Here is an 18,517-nt window from a genome sequence, read left to right as displayed (position 1 = left end):
TTAAGCAACTAAATGTCACAAGAAATAAAACGCAATGTTTTATATTCAAACAATTAGTTTGACTAAAATGGTGTACATTGTACCTGGTACATGACAAAAAATATAATACTGTTTTCTAAACAACACATCGAATAAACAAGTATTAATTAAAAAAATAACCACAATTTTGTCAAATGCAAAAACAGTTCATTCTAACTGTGAATCTTGTTTTTCATTTAATCAGATAATGTGAAATATTTGCACCAAACACACTTACTCCTGAGAGAATTCTAGTGTAATTGAGGCAATGCACATTTTAAACAAGACAGTGGTGACACGTACTGACTCAGTTTATTTGCATAAGCAGGGCTGCATGGGATCGACTGTGTGGCATGTGCCAACAAGATGTTTGTTGACTCACAAAATTGCCGAGTCAGACCCTGGTGATTTTGGCAATGCAACCAATCACAAACACAGTTCAAGCTGAAACTGTTTCATATATAAGTTTTAGGCACTGTCAATATTACTGGTCACAAAATGCAGTCATTCAAAGCTCCAATTAGAAATCTACAAGTTAAATATACTCAGGTAAGAAAAACTAGAAAAAAAATTCTCAATAAAGTATATTTGCTAAGCATTGAAAATTTTTTATAACTTTTTATCAACTATAATTCTTTTTTTTCAGCTCTTTATTAACAATAAATTTGTACCAGCCAATGATGGCAGTACTTTTCCAGTAGAAGATCCTGCAACAGGCAAAATAATTTGCAATGTTTCTCAGGCAAAACAGGTATACAGCTTCAAAAGAAATTACCTGATTCTTGTTCATCTTGTGACAAAGAATCCCTTAAAATGGTTTTGAAGATCTATTGCTTGTCTAGTGGCATAATAAAGCTTGATTAAAACACCCTATATAATTTAAGTTATACAATAAGCCACATTCAGTCTCTGTTTATTTGGCTTTTGGAACTTACAGAGACACACAGATTCTTTCAAATACTTTACCCCTTAAAATGCATTTTTAGACTGACATTGACAATGCTGTTGCTGCTGCCCGTCAAGCATTTAATTTAGAATCACCTTGGAGGAAGCTTCACCCTAAACAAAGGGGGACCTTATTAAACAAGCTAGCTGATCTAATTGAAAGAGACCATCATTATCTTGCTGTAAGGTTGTTTGATGCTTTTGCAAAAATTAACATGTCCACCTCAATTTCTAGACATTGGAATCTCTGGATGCTGGAAAACTCTATAAAGCGACATACTATGCAGATGTTCCTTCTAGTGTTGACTTTATAAGATATTTCGCTGGGTGGGCTGACAAGGTTCATGGTCAGACTATACCAACAGGTAGGTATTCAGAACAAAGGACACAAATAAATGTTGGCTAAATGTTTAAATCAAGCCTCTATTCAGAAAACAACATTTTTGCATATACTCGACATGAGCCTGTGGGTGTTTGTGGAGCTATAGTTCCAGTGAGTATTTACCCATAACTCCAAAAAAATACGAGAAAGAAAAGTTTAATCATTGACCATAGCATAGGTATCTATTTTGCAATTCCTTTATCCAATTGAAATACCTTTGTTTTAGTGGAATTTCCCACTTTCCTTGGTTGCAATGAAACTTGCACCCTGCTTGGCTGCTGGAAATGTCCTTGTTCTAAAACCATCTGAGCTAACACCTTTGAGTGCTTTGCATGTAGCATCACTTGTGAAAGAAGCTGGCTTTCCACCGGGTGTAGTCAATATTGTCCCAGGTAAAGCAGTGCAGAATTTCATTTTTGTTAGAGTCTAATAAAGGCATTTACTTGAAGGCTACGGAAAAACTGCAGGAGAACCATTGGCAAGACATATGGATGTGGATAAGATAACATTTACTGGCTCAACAGCAGTTGGAAGATTGATACAAATAGCAGCTGCACAGTCCAATTTGAAAAGGGTGTCTTTGGAGCTTGGTGGAAAAAGTCCAAATATAATTTTTCCTGATGTGGACAGTAGGTGGCTTGGAAAACACCCAAAACGAAATATAACATTTACCAACTTACCATTTTTTCAGTGGACTATGCTGTTGAAATGGCACACACAGCAATATTTTACCACAATGGCCAGGTTTGCTGTGCTGGTTCAAGAACATTTGTTCATGAAGATATTTACGATGAGTTTGTGAAGTGCAGCTTGAAACGAGCAACAAAAGGTGCGATTGGGAATCCACAGGATTTAAAAACACAGCACGGCCCTCAAGTAACATTAAATGGATGGTTGTTACCAAGATCAGCCATATCACTAAATATTCTATGTTTATTGTATCTTAGATAAGCAAGGTTCAAAAAGACAAAATTCTTAGTTTGATTCAAAGTGGTCGTGATGAAGGTTGCACAGTTTTATGTGGTGGCTCAGGTGTAAAAGGCCTGGATGGTCATTTCGTCCAACCTACAATCTTGACTGACTTGCATGATGACATGAAAGTATCACGTGAAGAGGTACAAATGTTGTGGCGTATACCAGGCCAAAAAAATTTGTTGTTTTATTAAGAATGTGTCTGATTCCTATTTGTTTTGGAAAGATTTTTGGTCCAGTCCAACAAATATTTAAGTTCAAAGATGTATCAGAAGTTATAAGAAGAGCAAATGACACATCATATGGACTAGCCGCAGCTGTATTTACTAGGGATATTGACAAAGCTTTGACAATTGCAAATGCAGTTCAGGCAGGAACAGTTTGGTAAGTTAGATACGTATTTGTACATATCAATGGTTCGATACAAGCTTACTTGAAGAAAAACTTACCTATTTTTGCAGGGTAAATTGCTACTATGCAGGCGGCCCAAGTTTGCCTTTTGGGGGGTACAAACAGTCAGGCATTGGCCGTGAGCAAGGTGAATATGGTCTGAAGGAGTACACTGAAGTGAAGACTGTGGCTGTCAAGATTTCACCACCAGCTTTATAGGTGTTTTAATTAGTTTTATTTACTTTAATACATTTATTCCGAATTGCATTGGTTTATGTATAGTGTTTCAGTCAATTGTTTGTGACAATTACAATGTTTCGTTGGGTTTAGTCAAAGTTGCAAGACCGACTTTTTAGTTGTGTGACTTATGATGCAATTCATTGAAGCAATCATTTTTGAACTTGACAATAAACCATGGTCAATTCGGATTTGGATAACTGAGATCTTCGCCTGTTTCTGACGAAATTGCTGATGCGAACGATATTTCTAAAAAAAAACGTCGGATAACCTGAATCATTTTTTTCTGGATAAAATTGTTGTAGTCACGATATACTACCCTAACAACCATACCTTGCACTATATCACGATAGTCTACCCTAACAATTAACAAACTTACCCATCATGGACACAGTGCAAGGTATAGCGTGACTACCCTAACGTTTCACAAACGTACCCATCATGGACACAGTGCAAGGTATAGCGTGACTACCCTAACGTTTCACAAACGTACCCATCATGGACACAGTGCAAGGTATAGCGTGACTACCCTAACGTTTCACAAACGTACCCATCATGGACACAGTGCAAGGTATAGCGTGACTACCCTAACGTTTCACAAACGTACCCATCATGGACACAGTGCAAGGTATAGCGTGACTACCCTAACGTTTCACAAACGTACCCATCATGGACATAGTGCAAGGCATAGCGTGACTATCCTAACGTTCAACAAAGTTACCTATCGTGGACACAGTGCAAGGTATAGCGTGACTACCCTAACAATTAACAAACTTACCTATCATGGACATAGTGCAAGGTATAGCGCGACTACCCCTACGTTTACAAAGTTACCTATCGCGGACACAGTGCAAGGTATAGGGTAAATGATTTCAATTACCCCTCTTGGATGAAAATATGTACCTCCCTGTTTGCCGCAGCAGTCACGTGTTCAGGTTACCGATTTTGTCCAGTTTATTGATCTTGGACGCTCACCTATGTTGGCCGCAACGTTACAGCCCTATATGGAAAATTTCGATGTGTACTGTATTTTATGCTCTTGTATTATATTGCTTCGACCGTTTGGTGGTGTCACGTGATATATTATTGACCAATCAGCTCTCCTAATGGAGAGCGTTAAAGAGCCTACCCAGCAGACAAAAGTACGTCGTATAGACGTCAAGTTGTATAGTCCCGACCAGTGGTCGAAATCTGGTACAGTTTTTGGTAGAAAGTGCAAATTCAAAAGACGTCGAAACCGGACTCTAATCAGACGTGGTTAGCTGGACGTCGTATTTACGTCCAAATATGTTCCTTTTTTATCAGTGGTCGAAATCTGGTGCAGTTTTTGGTAGAAAGTGCAAATTCAAAAGACGTCAAAACCTGACCCTAATCAGACGTGGTTAGCTGGACGTCCTATTAACGTCCAAATATGTTCGTTGCGTCGATATTTGGTTGTAAATTCGCATCTAAAATACGCCTGTTCTTGCCTGACGACGTACATTTTTAGCCTGTATAAGGCGTAAAATAGCCCACGATGTTAAAGCTGAAAACAAGTTTAATAAAAAAAAAGAACGCAAAGAAAGGTTTGGAAGAATTTAGGCAGAGGTGCTTGGGCTGGAGGACGGGCGACCTCCTTTTCTCCCGGGCGCACGCTTCAGGTAATCTCCCACATGGAATAATCAATTTCTTTTAGATCGGGATACAATTCCCTCACTGCTTCTGTAACAAAATATTAAAAAAAGTAATTATCCAGATGTTTAGTAGCAAACAGTTCTTTAGGATAACATAATATCTTTTTCGTAATCATTTGTCCCCCCTGAAGCAACCCCAAGGCAGCAACAGGTAAACAACAAGTACAAACTATATGTATCCTTCAGGAAGGGGACAGATAAATAACAAGACACAAGAAGCACACAAAACTCACCGAGTACAACTTTAAATAATGGAGATTTGGTGAATGCTATTTTTCCATGCCCTCCTTGCATGTTCATGTTTGTCATCAGAGCAGTCGTAAACATTCTAAAAAAGAAGATTACCATGGTGAAAAGTCTACTCACCACACACACTACTGTTACTTTTCAAGCAACACAATTTCAATAACTTTTTAACCTGTCACAAAAGAAATTTAAATTGTGATTACCTGTTCAAAATTTTATTAACTTTATTCCAGTGCACTTAGTTAAGGAGTCACTCTTGTAGTAGAAATCAATATCCATATCCATATCTGAACTAGCTTGACTGCCATCATCATGTGTATTTTCCTGTAATTCCACAGCGCGAACACGTTCATAAGACGTATCTTTTTGTGGCAAACAGTCACTATCACTTGACGATGGTGCAAACATAGCATCGACAGCTTTATTTAATCTTCTATATCGCCTCCAATACGCCATGTTTAAGTGTACAGAAAGCGCAGGAAACTTCAACTGCAAGAATAACAGTAACAAGAAACGTCGATTCAAACTCACATGCGTCTTGCCAAGTTTCTGTCTCTCGTCTCTCCCTTTTCCGCATTCCATGCGATTTGCGCGGGAAATATTTTACGTCAACGATTTTGTGCGCGGGTGGAAGAAGTCGGCGGCACGTCAAAAATAAATTCAAACTTGAGACAAGTCGGTGGGAAATGGCGAATACCACATCACACATCTAACGATTTTCATCATGACTGCGTCGATAACAAAGTGGGTAACAGCGGTAACAAGGGCCGGCGACTGCGTTTTGATAAATTTATTAAATTCGCAAAAATAAACATTGTGCGCCACTAGCCTTTTTAAACATGCTGTAAGTGAGAAAATGTTGTTTGAAAAATCAATACATGACTTAATGTTGAAACTGGAAATGAACAAAATTAATGTCGATAATCAATTAAGGTTTCTACGTCTTTGGACGTCGATAGCTAGTTTTAACTTGGCCGACGGAAAATGTACCAAAAATGGACTGTTTCGCGACGTACAGAAGATGAACAATTATGTATACGTCGATAAATAGTTCTTAAATGACTGACTAAAAAATATACCAAATTAAGACTGTTTTTGGACGTACTGTAAGTGACTAAATGCGAACGTCGATATTCGACGAGTAAATCTACGTCGTTGGACGTCGAAATTATGAAACTCTCTGACCGACGGAAAATTGTTGCTATTTAGACCGCCATACGACGTACAATAATGCCCAAAAATTAGACATGTCACTTTGGTCAGTATTTCTACCAAATATGTATGTCTAAAAGACGTAAAAACATGGACCCTAAATTTTGGTCTGAGATGTACTAATATTGGACGTCTGAATGAAGTAGATATTTTGGAAAGGCGGGGACCGAAAATCAAAATTGGTCGAATCGACGTCGTGACCGCATTTCGACTTCGATTCGACGTCGGTATGACGTCGTGTGTCTGCTGGGAAATTCATTCTAATCTTCGCCATTGTATATACGCTGACATTCTATTATTCGGGAAGATATCCTAGTTCTGGGTGCTTTACAGGACGGGGTAGAAGCAGGTTTAATAATCGAAAAGACTCAATTCGCGCTTAGGCCATCGAGACCCTGTTAAATATCTCTGAGAGTTATTTACAGACCACACAGTCCTTGCAGCGTTTTAATTTATTGCGTTTATCCGCTTGCCTGCCATTATGTCGTCGAGCCGGATGCCAGAGTGCTGTGGGAGTTTTGCAGAAAAGACTAACTCCGTGTAGTTGTGTGAGGAAGTAGGTCAGAAAACATGCGAGCTACACACTCTACGTTAAACTGTACGAGTTGTGAACTCTCTAAAAGTAAGTCATTGTTGTTATTTCGCATTGATTGTCGTCTTGCAGCTTTTTAAAAAGTTTCGGCCGGCTGCTAGAACTGAAATAAAAAGTCTACTATGCGTGTTCTTGCTGTAGACTACTAAATTTGGACTCCGTCAGCAAACTTACTTTATTGAATAGAAAGACACATTCCAATATCAGGTGGTGTAATTTTAAATTGTTCCAAGCGGGATAGTGACTGAGCGAGTAACTTTTACGCTGCGTGCCAGTTGGTTAGTTAAGTGTAATAGACTAGTTGGGTGACAGAGAGAGAAAGTGAGGGAATGTCAGAGTAAAGTGCGAACGGATATTTAACAAGTTACAATAAAAAAAAAGTTTGTCGTCGAGACGGATGCCAGAAGACTGTGCGAGTTTTACAGGAAACCCTAATTCTATCCTTTCCGTCTGGCGTTCCCGTGTATGTGATTGCCATGGGCTACATGACTGAGGGGCAGAATTAGGTCAGGAAACATGCGTGTGGTGCTACAGTCTTTGTGTATAATAGTTCGCAATGACACCACAGGGAAAAAATATAAAGATTTTCAATACTTTTTGTTTGGAAACGTTTTGTTTGGTTAGATAGAAAAAGGTTCAACTTAATGGAAAAAAAGGCAACAGCCCATATATGCAAGCAGGAAAAGTCATTAAAATTTGGACTTAATTTATTAACTTTAATTTTATGTTGGGACAACACGGTGCTGAAAAACATAGCACGAGTCATGTTTTTAAAAATACAGTTTTAATTTTTTTAAACCGGCAGCTTATTTGCAGGTAGGCCTAGTGCATATGGAAGTTACTTGAAACACAGGATAAGCGTGATTCACATAGGTTATCACATTAAGTTGGTTGGTTTTATACGGATCTGGAATGTAAACAGCATATTCTTTCATACACATTGGCGGGGAAATACAGATAAAATCATCCAGGGCATCTATTGGTGTTGTATATACTCAACAAGTCGTGCGATGGGTTGTGCAATACTTGTGCAATGTTGCCAAAAAGGCATTACATCACTATGTTAATGGTTTTGCAATGGGCGCTGTTTTGGCAAACCCAGCCGGCCCTGTATTTACGTGAATTACAATCATTGGGGTTTGGCGTTTCTATAGGTGTGTAATGGCGCAACAATGTATCGGTTCTTTCAAATATTTAATTTGTCCTGTCGCGTGCGCATTTCATTCCATAAAAAGAGTCCAAAGGTTTATCAGAAAGACCTAAAAAGGCCACCAGGCCGATTTGGAACGAGGTGTTTTTTGATTGTGAACTTTTGTGTTCTTACTGATAAACTGAGGGGGCGGTTACTATTTAAAACTCATCTGAATTATAAAGTCAAATGATTACCAAGTTACAACGTTCTATTTTTTTGAGACTACAAGGTTAAGACCATAACAACAACTTGCTTTCTTAGCGCTAAAACAGCACGCACTCTTACACTGCCTCAGCATGTACTTCAGTACGCAACATCTTTATTAATTATATTATTTTCCGCATTGAAGTTAGACATCGTTTTGTTGCGTGTATTGATGAACGCTCTTACTAATTTGAATCCAAACTGGTAATTACTAAATGCACAGGTTGTTTAAAGCTTATTAGGGATTTTGTTTGTGAATTACTATAGTTGCACAATCCCAAACCAGTAAAAGCCAACATCACAGTTACAACAGACCTGCGTAAAAGTTGTTCGGTTCAAACAATTTGGATACTCCTGCTATCGTGTTTTGTTTGTATTTCGCGCCAGTCTGCTTCGACCTTTGAGGTTCTCTCCGTTCTTTCCATCTTATCGGCATTTTAGATGATTGGAGACCGTTCGTTCCCTGATAAACGTTGTAACCGAAAAAAGGTGAAGAAGAAGGTAGTTGATTGATATAGTGTTGTGACGTGACATTAGGTCTACATGTAATAAAGAATTAGGAACAATAGTCAGTTGTCACAGCTGCCAGGATATTTGATGTTACTTTGCATTATTAGCTGGATGTAGGTATTTAAAACCTTTCACCAAGTGTTTGACAACATTAAATCGATATTCTTGAGGCAATGTGTAAAGTGGTTACACGTTGGTGGCAGGTGTTTAACATTCCTATAGACCAGAAAATATTAAAACTAACTATGTTAAATAGGTAACCCCGCGTATCGTTTCAATTTAGATGTTGTGGCGACATATATGGCGAGCATAGTGTATGTCGAAGTGTTTCCTTTCCTGTTTCCAGGAACGAACTCAATCAATACCAGCTGCAGTCTTTGCTTGATTGGACTTGGTCCCCGCTCTGACAGTTGTAAAAATAAAAAATAAATTTTTATGCATAAATTGTGACATCAATCACTTAGTCGAGGCTAGTTGCAATACACAAGTTATTATGCTCATGAACTTAAGGAAAACAAAGGTAAATTTTACTAGAGAACTACAAAATATTTCTACATTTATTTCCCTTGTTATAATTTTTGGAAAAAACACACAGAAACGAAAATATTAGAATGAGTTAGCTCACTTTTTGTTCTCTCTCTTAATCACCGAAAACTACGAAAAACTTCAAAAGTGACATCAGTGTAGTTGGATAGTAAAAATGGAAAATCACGAGAAATGCACTAACGAACCTTCCGAGACTTCCAAACGAGGACGGATAGATGAAGATAATGTTCCACCAAATAAACGTCCAAGAATTTCAAATGGAAGTCTACCAGAAACTTCACGACGCACAGTTGAAAAATATCAAAGAAAGCCCAAGCCGAAGAGAAAATACTGTTTTTGCACGTGCAACGTTTGCGAGAAACAGTTCAAAAGTTCCTTTGACCTTAAACAGCACCAACGTCTTCACACTGGAGAAAAACCGTTCAAATGTGAAATTTGTGAGAAAAGATTTACACAAGCTGTCCACTGTAAGATCCATTTGTTTAGCCACACTGATGAGAAGGCATACAGTTGCAGTGTTTGTGAAAAGCGTTTTAAAGCCCCTTACCTTCTTAAAAGTCACATGAGGGTTCATAGTAATGAAAGACCTCATCATTGTTCTGTGTGTGAAAAGCAATTTCGATCCTTGACGGAATTGAAAGGTCATTCTTCTGTGCATACCGAAGAGAAAAAACACCGTTGCGAAGTTTGTGAGAAAGCATTTCGACGAAGAGACCACCTCAAAACGCACATGATGTTACACAGTGGCGAACAACCCCACCAATGCGAGATTTGCCATAAACGTTTTCGTCAAGCTTCAAATTTGACCCAGCATTTGCTGCAACATGAAAATAAACAGCAACATGAGTGTAAGATATGCGAGAAAAGATTTAATACAGCAGGACAACTGGCGAGTCACTTTAAAACCCATGGTACAGAAAAACGATTCAAGTGCGATATATGTGATTTAAAGTTGCCCTACGAAAGCGCTTTAACTAGTCACATGTTAATTCACACAGACCTGAAACCATTTAAATGTACAGAATGTGAAATGGCATTTAACAACCCTTCAACTTTAAAACAACATATTAGGTGGCATAGTGGTGAAAAACCATACAAATGTGAATTTTGTGACAAGTGCTTTCCGAGTGCCGGCAATCGCAATCAACACCAATGGACTCATTTCAAAGATCGTCCATACAAATGTGATCTCTGTCCCAAAACTTATATCAACGCTTCAACACTGAAACAACACAAGTTATCGCATTTGGAAGACAAACCCTTTAAATGTGAAGTTTGTGGAAGTGCATACAGTTATGCTGGAAGTTTAGCAGATCACATGAAGAAAGTGAAACATCCAAAGAAAAGAATAAAAAAGAATGTGGAGTCAAAATCGATTTCCTAAACACCAATCAGTTACGATATTTATAGGGGAATTGTTTCACCCAAGACGTTGCTCTCAAAAGCTGCACGTGATGTATTGTTTACACTTGTTGATAAAACATGCGTGTTCAGGATTCATTGTTCTTGTTTTATATCGTGCAACTGCATGCAACGATTTAACGAAGCGCATTCTGGAAATAAATAGTTGAAAAATCATAAAGGTATAAAAGCGTTGGTTGGGTATGCAACGGGCATCAGGTATCAGGTAGCGCTTAAGTTTAAGTGAAAAAATATTCAAAATAACAAACAAAGACAATTTTCTTTTGCTAGGTATAGTATGAGTTTGTCGACTCTGGCACCTAAGATTAATTCCCCAAATTTTTCTTTAGCCACCTTGGAAGTATTTTACGTCGGTATCGGAACCCATATCGATACTTTTATACATCGCGGGAAAACCACATAAAAGTGTGGTGTGGGGAAATTGAGCAAAGCAAAAATTATCGAGGAATATAACTACCAATCATTGACAAAATATGAGGTTTTGGAGTAAATAACGTCTGGAATAGGATGCAACTACCGCGTCTGGCGGCTTTTTGGCATTCGGGTGCTGCGGCCATTAAGTCGCGATGATATGGAAATACAACAGCAGACGAAACAAAAGACGCAATTTTTTTAGTAAGTTTAGAAAATCCTGCAAAACATTTTAATATGAGTTTTCCTGATTTAGTAGAAAGCATGACCAACAAAAAAAGCATATTATTGGCAATCGACCATCTGCGCGATTTTCCAAAAACAGGTTCGGGCTGAAGCTTAAAAATAACGGGCTCGATTCCTAACCTATACAGCACTTTAACACCTTATTCGGGCATAGTTCGTGTTTGTATTTTTGTGTTCCATTCTAAAATCTTGTAAATGTTTTGACTCCATCACCACTTGGCACTTTGCAAGACGCATTTGATGTCAAAACTTTTTCAGCGCTGTTTGCAGAAAACACTTTTTGCGCGGTGCACAATTCTGTCACCTGTTGTATTTTTGCTATCCCTAAACGGTGCTTACACAGGATTTTATTGCTGCATCGAAATTTCAGAGATTTGTTACGGTTAAAATTTCAAAATTCCCTTCTGAATTAAAATACAACATGGCGCGCTTTTAGTGGCCAGACATTAACCCAACAACAAGGGACGCCAAAAGCAAACATTTATTTAAAACCAAATTTGGGATTTGCTCTTGACGCTCGTGCGAGTCGTTGAAATTGTCATGCGTCTAAAACGGTTTTTGTTGAGATATTACCCACCAGGTAAGAGCATTTGATTTGATAGAAACAAAATTTGGAAGATATTATAGTACATGTAGCGTTATTAAGTGTTTTGATAGCGGAAGATATTTTTTCGCTTAATTATTAGGCCTACAATAAAATTTTCAGGCAGTTTGTTTAATCACGATTCTTCCCGGAAAATAACAGCCATATCTAAAAATTAAAGATGATTTAAACGCTTAACTTTGCATGCTTTTGAGAACAACAGGACGGCACATTATGAAAAATTTAAGATGTTCTGGAAAACTTTACTTTTACAAAGAAAAACACAGTTTTTTATGGTATCAGGTATTATTTTGGAGTATGAACAAGGTGGCCAAGTAAAAACAAAATCAATAGATTTATTGGAGTTAACATCTTCTGATGATGCCCTTGATATTGCAAAGAAATTGTCTCTGAAAGAGCCACTCATAACGCAGACAAGAATACCACAAGTTCAAAAGCTGATAACAAGTAAAACATATTTTGTTTCAAGCACATATTTAATTGGAACTTTTTATTTGAAGTATTTTCTACATGCTTTTGTACAAATTAACAAAATGGTTTCTGGGCCAATAGTTTTAAAAAGATCTTTTGTGTCTTTTAGAGCTGCAGGAAAAGATAGGGAGCACAGGAGATCATCAATTCTATTTGTTCAAAGTTCTCCGTGCACACATACTTCCTCTTACCAATGTTGCCTTTAACAAATCTGGATCATGGTATTTACTAACAAGCCATTTTGTAACTAAAATACACGACATAAGCTACAATTGTTGAATTTAAAGGTGAAATGAAACATAATTGACACTAAAAAAGCAGTAGCTTTTACTAGTACATCTGCAGTTTTAGTTAGATCCCAATTTTGCAATTTTTGAAGTCAGTTTGTACAGAATTGAAGGTGGTCTTGTTTTTAGCTTTATAACTGGAAGTTATGATCGCACATGTAAGGTTTGGGACACAGCAAGTGGAGAGGAACTTCAAACCTTGGAGGGGCACAGAAATGTTGTATATGCCATTGCCTTTAACAATCCATATGGGTAAGACTGTGCTATTTAGAACAATAATTGTCCATGCCAAAATCTATATTGTTTAGAAATAAAGTGGCCACTGGCAGTTTTGACAAAACATGCAAACTGTGGAACGCTGAGACTGGCCAATGTTATTTTACATATCGAGGCCACACATCTGAAATTGTGTGTCTGTCATTTAACCCTCAAAGCACAGTTATTGCAACTGGATCAATGGATGCAACGACAAAGTTATGGGATGTCCAGTCTGGCCAAGAGCTTGCAACACTTTCGGTGAGTCTTTTGTGTTACACATTACTTTGCAATGTTGGTAAAAATACAAGTATCTCCTTTTTTCAGGGCCATTCAGGGGAAATCATATGCCTTTCATTTAATAGTCGGGGTGACCAAGTATTAACAGGTAGTTTCGACAACACTGTTTGCTTGTGGGATACCAACACTGGGCAACAGACAAACACATTAATTGGACATCGAGGAGAGATAGCTAATGCTCATTTTAATTTTGACTGTTCATTAATAGCCACTGCATCAATGGACAGATCATGCAAGGTACCACATAATTTATCTTGGATTTAGTCAAAACATGTAAAATCAGTAATGTATATAGTTTAGTGCATCAAAATATATGATAAATTTATGAGCAAGTTAGTAGATACGATTTTGCTAAAAAATACTCATTCAGTTTGAAAATGCTCCCAAGTTTTTTTTTTGTTTTTTTGGTTTGTTTTAACTTATGTATTCAAAATGTAAATTCTGCATTCAGCTGTGGGATGTTAGAACTGGACACTGCATTGCAACATTGCGCGGTCATGAGGACGAGGTCTTTGACATTGGTTTTAACTATACTGGTCAACAAATCGTGAGTGCCTCAGCAGATGGTAAGGGAGATGTTACATGTTATGTGTAGAGTAAGTGACCAGGTTAATGTACTGTAGCAACTGCAAGAATCTACGATGCAGGCACACAGAAGACTATTGCTGTATTAGAAGGTCATGACAGTGAAGTATCAAAAGTATCGTTTAATCCACAAGGAAATCGTGTTTTATCTGGTAGTGCTGATAAAACTGCAAGAATATGGGATGCTAACAGTGGTATGATTGTGTGTGTTGCAAAACATGGTTGTATTTAACTATTTTTATAGCTGACTAACTGTACATTTAAACTGCTTTGTGGGTCTGCCTTGACAAAAATATCAATCAATGGCAAAATTATCAAAAAAATGTTTCTTGTTACTGCATGCGCATTGTTTGATTTGTACTTTGACATAGATGTATTTAAACTTTAAATGTTTGTTTTGTTCACAAGGTGAATGTATGCAAGTACTGGAGGGACACACTGATGAGATTTTCAGCTGTGTTTACAACTATGAAGGGGATGCAATTTTGACAGGAAGTAAAGACAATACTTGCAGAATATGGCGATAAACATTTGATTGCATCTGTAGAAAATTTCCCTGTTGGAATTTTACATTTCGTAAGATGTACAGATGCATCTTTGTAAAAATACTTGTTAAAAACTGACGTTTGGGGATGGTTTAAAGTGGCTTGTTGTTTGTGCCTTGTTTTGTGTTTTTGTTTATTTAAATGTGACATGGCTTTTTGTCTTCCTTTGCAGTGTTTAAGATTTTACCAACTTGCAAGAATGTGCTGGCAATAAACACATGTGCTGACTGCATTTTTTTTTAATTTTTTTTTTATGCTTTTGCATCAGTGATTGGGACAAGCAAAGGTGAAGCAGGTCTCCATTGATTCAATTGTTTGACAGATTCAACTTCGTCTTGTTTCCTCTGTTCTCTCTCTTTGACAGTGTAAGGTTTGCTGGAATTTAAATATTGTATATCATGAGGGACTACAAGTTAACAGTCGAGCGGCATTTTGTCCAGATAAGGCTTCTGAATTACCCATTTGTTGTTTCTGTGAAACAATAGCTGATGTGAAAATAGAATGTTATTTAAATGAATTTGTTCATATCCCAGACAAGAAACATTTAACATAAAGTACCTCAACTAACTAGTGTGGTAAAAAACTATTTATTTCTCTAACACTTTACCATTGCTTAGCAGGAACTGGTTCTTGCACATTTGTTGTACTTGGAGGGTTCAGTTTCATGGCACCCCTAATCAAATACATTGGAGTAACTGGATAAAAAACAGATTTGATGGTCATGCAAAAAGTATATCTTACCCAAAATCAACAACTGGTCTAGTTGATCCTAATCGGTGAAAATCTATTGAATATTCAACAGCTTGATATGGTTTGTCGCCAGCAGAGGATTCACTAATTCCATTTCTTGGATCATCAACATTAGCATGTGTACCAAACAATACAGAGTCCGTTATCTCAGCACTTGAAAGTCTGGAAGCTTTGTGAAGATTGTCAAAAATTGTTTGCTTTCCTTTGCCAAAAACTAAGGGAATCCCATGAGGAGGATAAAAGGTATATTCCTTTTTAGTGGAAATATTATGCCGATGAGGGAAGTGCTTAATTGACTTCATGGGTGGATGAAATGTGGTTTCTTTTGGCTCTCCATGCTTTGGCTTTGGTGAAGGGAGCCATCTTAATCTAGAGCTCCAGTCAGGTCCACATCTGATACAAAAAATTATCTAAACCTCTGAACAAATTATACCCAAACAGATATAATTTGAAAAAAAAAAAAAAGTTTTTTTTAGAAAACATTTATCTATTTGTCACTCACTGGGTGTATGAGACATCGATATGCTCGGCATGGGGTTTATACTCTTTTTCTTTTCCACGGCCATGTGGAATATATAATCTCCCTCTTCCAGCTTTTCTGCTTTTTCTGCCAGCTGATAACTGGCGTTGTGTTTTTGTTTCCTCATTACTTTCTGCAATAAAAAATACATCACACTGATGGCATTGTTCCACGAGGTAGAAGACATTCGGAAAAAGGGCAAACAACTGTCACAATACACTGAATTTATATTACCATAATTTTCATTTGGAAGCTTTTCAGTTCTCATTTCGAGAAGTGGAAGTTAAAATGATTGTTTACAAAAGAACTGAAACAAAATTAAACGTTGGGTTATTTTGTAACTTTGTGAACGTTTCAAAACATCCACCAAAGCCATAATTGTCACAAACAAATAGTCAGTTTTAATGTAACTAACTATTCATACATTCCATGAACAATTTTGGCAACAACTCATGACACCGTTTCGTTAAATTTACGTCATTGATGTCATTTTCCACACACATAAAACAATAACAAAGTTTACTGTTTGTGTTGTTCAGTAGTTACCAGGGTTACCAGGGTTAACATAGAAATGTCAGACAATTCATTCACAGCGTAAACGTAATTGATAGGATATATGCAAACGTAATTATCAAAATATTGTTGTATTTGACATGTTTTCATATTACATTGCTTCCTGTGTATTAATAACTGATAACAATAACCCATTATTACAGCATGGGCATTAGTGCGTGACCACCGACGAATCCAAGCGAGAAGCGTTGTTTATAAAAAATCTTTGAACATGTGTTGCACTCCAGAAACGCTACGCAGATTAATTTTATGTAGCTGTATATTCTTGGCGTAATAGCAAATTAAATTATGATTCACAGGCTTTCAGAGCTTTTAAGTAATGGTTCGACTTCATGTAAAACATGGCGAAGAAAGCCAGTTCTTGTACGAAACAACCACACAAGTGCAGTTAAACGAATTGATTTCCGAGCTTTTGGTTCTTTACAACGGACGTCTTAAAATAGAAAGAATATGTGCAGGTAACAACATTTTTTGCACTTGTGTGGTTTAGCCACAAAGTCCAATGGCTAAATAACTGCTTGTTTAAAAAATGACAGAAAATGCGATGAAATGCTGTTGGGCTAATTTAGCCCTGAGACCAATAAAATCCATTAATTTGTTTAAAATACAGCACTTCACCATCAAATGATATGAATGTTTTTCTGCAGAAATGGATTGTTTGGCAAAACATGGAATTTTGCTCCCCCCAAACATGCAAGGATTAACTGATGACCAAATTGTGGAGCTCAAGCTAAAGGATGAATGGGCAGACAAGTAACAATACAAAATTTTTTTTGAAAGAAACTTTTTACCCAATGCTTTTTAAATCCATGCTATTTTTTCAGGTGTGTGCCAAGTGGAGGTGCCACTTTTTGCAAAGACGACATTGGTAGAAGAAATGGTCAGGCACCCAGCACACAAATGCAGGAGGTGATCACAAAAACAATTACAGAGGCAAAAGCAAATATTGACAAAGTAAGTAACTGGGCCATAGATGAAAGATAGTCATGTTAAAAGTTTTCATACAATTACCAGAAGCAGGTTGGGGCAAATATGGTCATGACCAAAGAAATTATCAAAGATACGTTAGATATTCTCAAGGGAGCGGTTACCATTGTTTACCCTATGGGCCTTCCTCCTCATGACCCCATTAGAATGGAATTTGAAAATACTGAGGAGTTATCTGGTAATTTTTAATTTCATACTTGTTCAATAGCAGTCAACAGTGCATAACAAATCGGACAACTGGGTGACTAATTTTAAAAACAAAGTTGCACCCCTCAATGATTATCATGGCTCTTTGCTAAATAATATTTGTATGCAAACGTGTGGTGTGAAACTGTGGCCAAGATTACAGTAAAGATATATTTTAAGGTACTCAGGCAAGTCTTCAGGTGATACCAGATGGTCAGGGTGTGTTGTGGTGGGCTGGGAAGGAAATGGCTGGTGAAAAAAAATTGATGGACTACATCGGCAAGAATGAAAAAACTAAAGTGGTGGTAAAACTTCAAAAAAAGGGAACCGGGCCACCAGGTCGAGAACCAGTTGTTAATGAGGAACAGAAAAAACAAATGATGTTACAAGCCTACCGTCGACAGGAAGACCTCAAGGTATGTTATAGTTGTAAGTTTGTTGCTGTTGACAAGCTGATGGATAATAACTTGTCTAATATGTGGTGTGTAGTTATTACAACCTGTCTGCCATATTTACAGTTTTTTTAGCATGAACTTTTGTTTAATTTAAAATGGACATTCACACTCACTGTTTAATATTTGTGATACCATAATTATAAAACCATGAAGCATAAGATCTTTATTTAAGAAACATATTAAATAAAGTTCTTATGCTGGTGTGATCGCCTGTTACTCCTTTCGGAGCCCTAGGAATATTACATTGATTTGTAAAGGCAGATCCGTCGGTCACCTGTAAAAGGCTGATTCTTGCAGTCACATTTCTGACTTTTTTTCTATTATTCTATTAAATTGTAAATTAATTTCATTTGTTAAATTCTTTCTAAATATAGTTTCTGTTTAAATTTACTCAATTGCAGATTTCGTCGATTAAAAAACAAATGTGCTATATTGCATGACAATGTATTATGAATGTGGGTAACAGAAAGAAACATACAAATATTATTCACAGAAAGTGATCATATTAAAATAATGAAGGTAATTATTAGGAACCCCAAACATCCTTTTTTGCATTTTTGCAGAAACTTGACAGTGTAGATGACAATACCCATTTGGATTCACAGTGGGCGGATAACAACATGTTGAAGAGACAATTTCAAGGACTTAACAATATAACATGGCGTCCAGGAAAGAAGATTTGACACAAAAATACCCTGTATATAGCAACAGTGTGCATTTCACAGATGCACCAATGTTTATTAATGTTTTATTTTTGCAATAAAAATTTAGAATTTTGTGAAGCAATATTTTTTTGGGACA

General features: G+C 37.0%; 4 protein-coding genes and 1 pseudogene across 4 annotated transcripts; 4 read left to right on the top strand and 1 right to left on the bottom strand.

Annotated features, from left to right (window-relative positions):
• The first annotated feature begins 4 nt into the window (after positions 1-4).
• Positions 5-3,126, top strand: LOC145901658 (aldehyde dehydrogenase 1A1-like). The gene is made up of 11 exons (XM_082989416.1): positions 5-567; positions 665-769; positions 1,005-1,145; positions 1,199-1,328; positions 1,395-1,456; positions 1,572-1,737; positions 1,795-1,974; positions 2,037-2,221; positions 2,293-2,460; positions 2,544-2,701; positions 2,779-3,126. The coding sequence occupies exons 1-11, from the start codon at positions 517-519 to the stop codon at positions 2,924-2,926; spliced, it is 1,494 nt and encodes a 497-aa protein (XP_082845542.1). The 5' UTR covers positions 5-516; the 3' UTR covers positions 2,927-3,126.
• A 6,147-nt stretch (positions 3,127-9,273) lies between these two features.
• LOC145902793 (uncharacterized) lies at positions 9,274-10,503 on the top strand (annotated as a pseudogene).
• A 1,152-nt stretch (positions 10,504-11,655) lies between these two features.
• Positions 11,656-14,477, top strand: LOC145901547 (uncharacterized). Its single transcript, XM_082989274.1, has 9 exons — positions 11,656-11,778; positions 12,085-12,249; positions 12,383-12,494; positions 12,690-12,812; positions 12,869-13,076; positions 13,143-13,352; positions 13,567-13,681; positions 13,739-13,894; positions 14,109-14,477. The coding sequence occupies exons 1-9, from the start codon at positions 11,739-11,741 to the stop codon at positions 14,225-14,227; spliced, it is 1,248 nt and encodes a 415-aa protein (XP_082845400.1). The 5' UTR covers positions 11,656-11,738; the 3' UTR covers positions 14,228-14,477.
• LOC145901548 (spermatogenesis-associated serine-rich protein 1-like) lies at positions 14,475-16,038 on the bottom strand. The gene is made up of 5 exons (XM_082989275.1): positions 15,750-16,038; positions 15,498-15,648; positions 14,987-15,388; positions 14,853-14,918; positions 14,475-14,620 (listed from the first exon to the last, which is right to left on the bottom strand). Exons 1-5 carry the CDS (start codon positions 15,781-15,783, stop codon positions 14,497-14,499), a joined length of 777 nt encoding a protein of 258 aa, XP_082845401.1. The 5' UTR covers positions 15,784-16,038; the 3' UTR covers positions 14,475-14,496.
• A 353-nt stretch (positions 16,039-16,391) lies between these two features.
• LOC145901713 (cilia- and flagella-associated protein 298-like) lies at positions 16,392-18,494 on the top strand. The gene is made up of 6 exons (XM_082989478.1): positions 16,392-16,546; positions 16,736-16,841; positions 16,913-17,042; positions 17,103-17,253; positions 17,442-17,677; positions 18,280-18,494. The coding sequence occupies exons 1-6, from the start codon at positions 16,408-16,410 to the stop codon at positions 18,397-18,399; spliced, it is 882 nt and encodes a 293-aa protein (XP_082845604.1). The 5' UTR covers positions 16,392-16,407; the 3' UTR covers positions 18,400-18,494.
• The last annotated feature ends 23 nt before the right edge of the window (positions 18,495-18,517 follow it).

This window comes from Ascidia mentula, chromosome 5 (assembly GCF_947561715.1).
Source record: "Ascidia mentula chromosome 5, kaAscMent1.1, whole genome shotgun sequence".
NCBI lineage: Eukaryota > Metazoa > Chordata > Ascidiacea > Phlebobranchia > Ascidiidae > Ascidia > Ascidia mentula.
The sequence above is the reverse complement of the archived record's forward strand: the minus strand, read 5'-3'. Positions and strand labels throughout refer to the sequence as shown.

Excerpts from the sequence above, each read along its gene's own strand:
- LOC145901713 (XM_082989478.1), top strand. The coding sequence starts at position 16,408 with ATGGTTCGACTTCATGTAAAACATGGCGAAGAAAGCCAGTTCTTGTAC. Across the intron at positions 16,547-16,735 it reads AATAGAAAGAATATGTGCAG|AAATGGATTGTTTGGCAAAA; the intron begins GTAACAACATTT and ends GTTTTTCTGCAG. Across the intron at positions 17,043-17,102 it reads CAAAAGCAAATATTGACAAA|AAGCAGGTTGGGGCAAATAT; the intron begins GTAAGTAACTGG and ends TACAATTACCAG.
- LOC145901547 (XM_082989274.1), top strand. The coding sequence starts at position 11,739 with ATGCGTCTAAAACGGTTTTTGTTGAGATATTACCCACCAG. Across the intron at positions 12,250-12,382 it reads AGTTCAAAAGCTGATAACAA|AGCTGCAGGAAAAGATAGGG; the intron begins GTAAAACATATT and ends TGTGTCTTTTAG. Across the intron at positions 12,495-12,689 it reads TTTAACAAATCTGGATCATG|CTTTATAACTGGAAGTTATG; the intron begins GTATTTACTAAC and ends TCTTGTTTTTAG.
- LOC145901548 (XM_082989275.1), bottom strand. The coding sequence starts at position 15,783 with ATGAGAACTGAAAAGCTTCCAAATGAAAATTATG. Across the intron at positions 15,649-15,749 it reads GCTTCCAAATGAAAATTATG|AAAGTAATGAGGAAACAAAA; the intron begins GTAATATAAATT and ends TTTTTATTGCAG. Across the intron at positions 15,389-15,497 it reads ATCGATGTCTCATACACCCA|ATGTGGACCTGACTGGAGCT; the intron begins GTGAGTGACAAA and ends TTTTTGTATCAG.
- LOC145901658 (XM_082989416.1), top strand. The coding sequence starts at position 517 with ATGCAGTCATTCAAAGCTCCAATTAGAAATCTACAAGTTAAATATACT. Across the intron at positions 1,146-1,198 it reads GAGACCATCATTATCTTGCT|ACATTGGAATCTCTGGATGC; the intron begins GTAAGGTTGTTT and ends CTCAATTTCTAG. Across the intron at positions 2,222-2,292 it reads AAACACAGCACGGCCCTCAA|ATAAGCAAGGTTCAAAAAGA; the intron begins GTAACATTAAAT and ends ATTGTATCTTAG.